Here is a 6,438-nt window from a genome sequence, read left to right as displayed (position 1 = left end):
GGATGGTTAGAGCCGTTCCGCTGAGTGGATGAGAGGGGCCTCGGGAATACGAGGGAGGGCGTCAGGCAAGGAAAGGGGAGAGAAGGGGGGGAAAGACGAACCACGAACGAGTGAAGGGGGAGGGGGACATACATGCATACGGACATACCAGTGGATCTGGTAAAGGTCGATGTAGTCGGTTTGAAGCCGCCGGAGGGAGCCTTCAAGTGCCGTACGGATGGACGCCTCGTCCAACTCGGGTTGACGAGCGGGGCCAGGGGGCACGGTCCTGCAGCGTACCCGTATGTATGTATGTATGTATGTATGTATGTATGTATGTATGTATGTATGTATGTATGTATGCATGTATGTATGTATGTATGACTTAGATTACACTGTGGGCCGCGAGAGCCCGGGGCCGAAGCCGAAACACAGCGCAAGGGTCGGGAGCACACAGCACAAGTCGGTTAGTCTTGTGTGCTCCCGACCCCGACTCAGACTGCCAACACTCTACGCAGCCACTCCGCAGTATGTATGTATGAATGAATATATGTATGTACACAAATGCGTGTTGGGGTGGGGGGGGAGACCACTACAGGGGGGGTGAGAACCCAGGGGGGGTTGCAACCCATCGCACCCATCGCCTCCGCACCTCACCCAGTCCGCCGCCAGCCCCACCCTCGTGACACGTGTGTATGTGTGTGTGTTTAAACCCCTCCTTCCCCTCCTCTTCCCCTCTCCGCCACTTCCTCCCCCTCCAGCGCCGCTCGCATCACGATGGAGTGGTTGACAGTTGGTTGGTGTTTTTTCCGTACCTGTTGGCAACCACCCAGCTCCGATCCACTCCAGGAAGCGGCGCCGCCACTTTGGTTGCGATGATGACCTGTACGGCAGCACATTAACGACATCAGCAGTAGCACCAGCAGCGCACCAGCAGCGATGGCGGCTGTTGCAGTGGCTGCAACTACTGGTCACACAACGCGGCTACCTTCCCGCAGCAGTAACAACAGTAGCAGCAGCAGTAGCAGCAGCAGCAGCAGTAGCAACAGTAGCAGCAACAGTAGCAGCAGCAGCAACAGTAGCAGCAGCAGTAGCAGCAACAGCAGCAGTAGCAGCAGCAGTAGCAGCAGCAGCAGTAGCAACAGTAGCAGCAGCAGTAGCAGCAGCAACAGTAGCAGCAGCAGTAGCAGCAGCAACAGTAGCAGCAGCAGCAGCAGTAGCAACAGTAGCAGCAGTAGCAGTAGCAGCAGCAGCTAAAGGCTGGGGGCCGTTTCGTCGCGCTCCGAGCAGACGTAGGAAAGAGCACGCGGCACAATACTCCAAACAGTGCTGTATGAGAACACACATAGACATACAGACGTACAGACATACAGACATACCGACACATCAGTCTAAGTGACTTAGGGTCCGTACGGGCCCCGTCATTAGGTGCTGACGTGGCTGATGTTGGCTAAGGAGTATCGATAATGCACTGGCGGACGAACGGGTGGGTGGATGGGTGGGTGGACAGATAAACATACACATTACACACATAGGCACATGTGGTCGGAGCTACCTTGTCACGGCACCCTCGGGACTTGAGCCAGTTGCCAATGTACGTCTCCGTACGGCCAACAGTCTCGGAGCGTGGCGGTACCGGATATCTGCGGCAGCAAGCGTATGTGTATGTGTTATTACATATCGAGCCGGGCCTGACGCTGGCCAGGGGCACCTGCCGCAGCGTGTGTGTGTGTGTGTACGGCTTGGTTCCCCCAGACCCGGTCACAAGTTTGCAGCAACACAATCATCATCATCATCAGCAGCAGCAATAGCTGCAGTAGCAGCAGCTGTAGCTGCAGCAATAGTGCTGGCAGTAAGATTGGCAGTAGCGCTGGAATTGCAGTAGCAGGATACCAAGCAGCACTGGCAGCAGTAGCAGTAGCAGTAGCAGCGCTAGCAAGCGGTATCTCGGTACAAACACATGAACATATGAGCTGCTCCTCCCCCCCCCGGGCGCACATCACACAAACACACACAAACACACACAAACACATACATACACACACTCTACAGTAATGCGGCTGTGGCGGGGTAAACCAGCGTGGGAAGGAAGGGGTGGGGAGAACAGAAGGGGGAGGAGGGGAAGCGAGCGGGAGGGAGAGGCAGCGGGGAAGCGGGAGGGAAAAAGAGAAGGGCCGACTGGGGGGGTATACAGACAGACCGACAGACCGACAGACAGGCAGTTTGCAAGAATCTTACAGCTCGGCGGTATCGATGAAATTGACTCCATTAGCCAGGGCGAAGTCCAGCTGCTCGAACGCCTCCTCTTCGGTGTTCTGAAACAAGCGGAGGACACAGCGAGTAGAAGGACAAAACGAGGACGTGCAACAGAGTGTTGGGAACTAGGAAATTGCAGCAGCAGCAACAGCAGCAGCAGCAACAGCAGCAGCAGCAATAGTAGCAGCAGAAATAGCAGCAGCAGCAATAGCAGCAGCAGCAACAGCAGCAGCAGCAACAGCAGCAGCAGCAACAGCAGCAGCAGCAGCAATAGCAGCAGCAATAGTAATAGGAAAGGAGCAGGGAGTTTGACGGTGGGTGGTATCGGTGGGTGCTGCGGCGGTGCGTTCAGCGGAGGGGGTGGGGGAGAGGGCCCAGCACGCGGGTGAAGCAGGGGCTGGGGGGGCTCGGCTCACCTGCTCACCCCAGGTCATCGTGCCCAAGCAGACAATTGGCACCTCCAGGTTCGAGCTTCCAAGTTTGTGGCGCCGCATTTTGCAAATCGGACGACAGCAAGCTTAATCCCAGAGGCGCCCCTAAACCCGCCTGCATTTCAGATGAGGTTTGCACAAATTTAGTAAGGTATCGTCTGAAGGGGTAATGAGCCACTGCCCCACGTCTCTAGCGTGTGATGATTGTTCAAACAGCAATAACCGGCGGCCAAGCTCACCGTCCGAAAAGTATTCAGCGGAATTCAAGATAGTGTAAAGAGTTTTTGCGCACATTTGATTGCTCTTCGGCTTGCGTTTCCGTCTTGATGACCGTTGGCTGGTTGTATGGCACGACAAACGAACAAACGGCAGAATGAAAATATGGAGAATGCCAGGCAGAGATTGGCAAAATGATAACTTCAGCTTGCTAAAAAATGTTTCTTAGACTTATACAATTTCGGTGAAATGTCTGCGAAAGCCATCTGCCAAAGCGCTTCGGCACTATTGCGCACGGACCTTACTCCCTTGCCTAAAACATCCAACTCACCAGACGCAGTAATCCGCTTGATTTTACTGCGCTGGCACCGCAACGGAAGCAACGCGAACCTGTCGGGGCCGGATGTCGCCACGTCACACCATGGTGATGGCGTCGGCATCGACAACCCCACCCAACTCCTAGCCGCCGTGGCCAAACCTGCAGATTCACCCCATATAAAAACTCATCCCCATGAACCAGCATCCGCTTACAACACATCTGTGGAAGCCGCCGTACGTTTTGTACCACGTTTCCTGGCGGTCTCTTTTGACCGCGACCCAAGCAATGGCAGGGTCAGCCGCAACGGCAGTAAATCTGCATGGCGCCTCCCCAGCGCAGCCTCCTCGCTACGCCGGCTGCACAGCGCAGCCGCTGTCGGCACCAACGGCGGTTCGGCGGAGGCCGCCGTGAGTGTGGGGCCGAACCCAGGGCAGACACGCAACAGAGTCGTACCCACCACGCATGTGCCCGGATTCTCTCCATCATCATCATCATCATCATCATCATCATCATCATCATCATCATCATCATCATCATCATTATCATCATCAGCAGCTGTAGCTGCTGCAGCAGCAGCAGCATCGTCTGCGTCGTCATTCGCATTCTCATTAACATCAACCTTGCATACGGACACAAAAGCTGCCGATGAACTGCCGGGCTCGGTTCGTACGTCTCGTTGGACGAGCAAAGCGGCCGAGCGGGAGCTGCTCGAGCAGGTACGAGCGTGTACGGATGCCGACGATTTGTTGGATCTGTTAGAATCCATCCCTGCAGCGAGACCGGATCTGGCTGGTACGGCGGCGGCGGTGGCGGCGGCGGTGGCGGCGTCTCCGGGGCGGGCCGATGCCGCACTCGACAGAGCATTGCCGCCGCCGCCGTCGCCGCCGTCACCAGCGCTGCTGCTGTCGGCGCCGCTACTGCCGGACAACGTTGCGATAGAGGCGCTGTTGCGTCTCTCCGCCCTGCCGCGCTCCTATAACCCGCCGGCGTCGGCAAACGATGAAGTTCAGGCGTGGCGGCGGCACCGACGGCAGCGTCAATCCGCCGCCGCCGCTGTTGTCGAAGCTGGGCCGCCACCGCCGCCGCCGCCACTGGCGGAAGACGCCGCCATCGCCGGCGGAATTCAGGAATTGTGGCGGCGGCGGCGCGACATGGTCCTCGGACTGTTCCGTCAGCTTGAGATGTCGTACGGTACGATGGGCCTTGACACGCAGGTGGCGCTGCTCGACGCGTGCAGCCACCTGACGTGGCTGCTGGGGCATTGCCGCGAGACCAGATCCGTGAGCCGCGGCAGCGGCGACGGTGCCGGCGGCGGCGGCGGCGGCGGTGCCGGCGGCGGCGGCGGCGGCGGCGGCTTGAGGAGCAGCGATCTCGCGGTCGGCGGCGACGTCGTCGCCATCATGTCCTGCAGCGGTGGCAGCAACCCTATTTGTGAACCACATCCGGCACGTGCGCTGCTGGACGTGGTGCTGTTGCGGGACCGTGGCGATAGGCTCCTGGCGGCGCCGCTGCCGTCGCCGGCGGCAGCGGCGCTGGCGGCGCGCGTGGTGGCGGCCATGGGCCGCTTGCGCTTCCGGTCCCCCGAGGCGCTGGCGGATCTGCTACAGCCGCTGATGCTGCGGCGGCGTGACCTGACGCCGGCGGGCCTGGCGTGCGTGGTGGCGGCGGCGGCGGACCTGACGCCGACAGCGGATCCGTACATCCCTTGGAACGACCTGTGTGGCGGCCTGGCAGCGCCGGGGACGCTGCGGCAGCTGACGGCGGCGGAGGTGCTATCTCTGACGCGGGCGCTAGCGGCCGTTGGGGTGTCGTGGCAGGCCGGTAGCAAGCAACGCCTGCTCGATCGGGAACTGGATTCAGATGCCGCCACGTCATCATCATCGTCGTACATGTACGACGACGAAGATAACAGCGATGGCGACGAGTCGTCAGCGTCGGTGTCTTACGATGACAACAACAGCCGCCGCCGCCGCCACAGCGCCCGCGATGGCCGTCTGTACGGTATGTCGTCGGCAGCGGCCGCCGACACGGAGGCTCAGCTGTTGGCGGCGCTGGCGCGGGAGGTCTCGGAGCGTGCGACGGCGGGCGACTTGAGTGGCGGCCAGATAGTGCAGCTCATGGTGGCGGCCTCCAAGATGGGGCTACGTGACCCTGTCGTACTGAAGGTGTGAGTGAGGACACAATGATGAAAAATTGCGGTCAGGATATGGAGATAGGAGATTAGCACTGGTGGATTCTGTTTAGCTGTTACATTCGAGGACATGGCTCTGCTGAGGGATCGATCGGGGGTAGAAATGGGTTTTACTTCAAGCTTTGCTCCGAGAAAAAGCTCTTCGTTGGTCAACCATTAGAAAGTTATTTAAGTTATTAAAGAAGAGTACAGGTGCTATTGTTCGAGGTAAAGGAGCGGGCCTGAGCAGCTGAAGGGCAGACGGCCTTCGTCTACGTTCGGTGAGAAGTTCTTACTAAGACGGGGAGTCGGGGGGGGGTGAGGGGCGGGTGGGGATGATGAGAGGGGTGCTGGCGGTGGCGGGTGGGGATGAACTGTGCTGGCGTTGGATATGTATGTGTGTATGTATGTATGTATGTCCCTGGCCCCCCGTTTTACCACCAAGGGGGGGATAATGCCACCGAAACTTCCTCCCTTGTGTATGTGATTGATTGTATGTATGTATGTATGTATGTATGTATGTATGTATGTATGTATGTATGTATGTATGTATGTATGTATGTATGTATGTATGTATGTATGTATGTATGTATGTATGTATGTATGTATGTATGTGTATGTCCCTCCGTGTTTTTCCCCGCAGCCACTCGCAGCGGCCGCCCGGCGCCTGCTGCCCTCCCTCCGCCCCGACGAGATATCCCAGCTCATGTGCGCCACAGCCCGATTGGGCTTCGCTGACGCCGCCCTCATCGACGCCGTCGCATACACCGTCGCTGCCGTACAACGTACGGATCCCACGTCGTACAATGTACGAAGCTTGGCCATTGTGGTCTGGGCTCTAGCATGCCATGGCCGGCCATGTCCTGAACTTTTCGCCGGCGGCGGCGAAGCGGCGGCGTCTCTGACAAGCGCCATGAGACCGCCGCCGCCGCCGCCGGAGCCGACAGACCATGGCCGCGGCGGCGGCGGCGGCGGCGGCGTTTCGCTGGCTCCGGGGTTGCGGCTACGGCCGTACGAGGTGGCCAATGTTTTGTGGGCCTTCGCCCGCCAGGGCGTCCGCCAGCATC

General features: G+C 58.9%; 2 protein-coding genes across 2 annotated transcripts in view; one reads left to right on the top strand and one right to left on the bottom strand.

Annotated features, from left to right (window-relative positions):
• The window catches only part of VOLCADRAFT_105652 (uncharacterized protein), a gene marked incomplete at both ends in the record, with an annotated part of 5,235 nt that extends 2,506 nt beyond the window's left edge, over nucleotides 1–2,729 (bottom strand). The window contains 5 exons of the mRNA XM_002952620.1: nucleotides 133–268; nucleotides 795–862; nucleotides 1,535–1,622; nucleotides 2,218–2,294; nucleotides 2,652–2,729. Coding sequence (XP_002952666.1) covers nucleotides 133–268; nucleotides 795–862; nucleotides 1,535–1,622; nucleotides 2,218–2,294; nucleotides 2,652–2,729 — 447 coding nt within the window. The remainder of the gene's footprint in view (nucleotides 1–132; nucleotides 269–794; nucleotides 863–1,534; nucleotides 1,623–2,217; nucleotides 2,295–2,651) is intronic.
• A 757-nt stretch (nucleotides 2,730–3,486) lies between these two features.
• Nucleotides 3,487–6,438, top strand: part of VOLCADRAFT_93437 (uncharacterized protein) — a gene marked incomplete at both ends in the record, with an annotated part of 6,957 nt that continues 4,005 nt past the window's right edge. Inside the window, 5 exons of the mRNA XM_002952700.1 lie at nucleotides 3,487–3,608; nucleotides 4,061–4,392; nucleotides 4,729–4,970; nucleotides 5,235–5,366; nucleotides 6,066–6,389. Of these exons, the coding sequence (XP_002952746.1) occupies nucleotides 3,487–3,608; nucleotides 4,061–4,392; nucleotides 4,729–4,970; nucleotides 5,235–5,366; nucleotides 6,066–6,389 (1,152 nt within the window). The remainder of the gene's footprint in view (nucleotides 3,609–4,060; nucleotides 4,393–4,728; nucleotides 4,971–5,234; nucleotides 5,367–6,065; nucleotides 6,390–6,438) is intronic.

Source organism: Volvox carteri (assembly GCF_000143455.1).
Source record: "Volvox carteri f. nagariensis unplaced genomic scaffold VOLCAscaffold_31, whole genome shotgun sequence".
Classification (NCBI taxonomy): Eukaryota; Viridiplantae; Chlorophyta; class Chlorophyceae; order Chlamydomonadales; family Volvocaceae; genus Volvox; species Volvox carteri.
The sequence above is the reverse complement of the archived record's forward strand: the minus strand, read 5'-3'. Positions and strand labels throughout refer to the sequence as shown.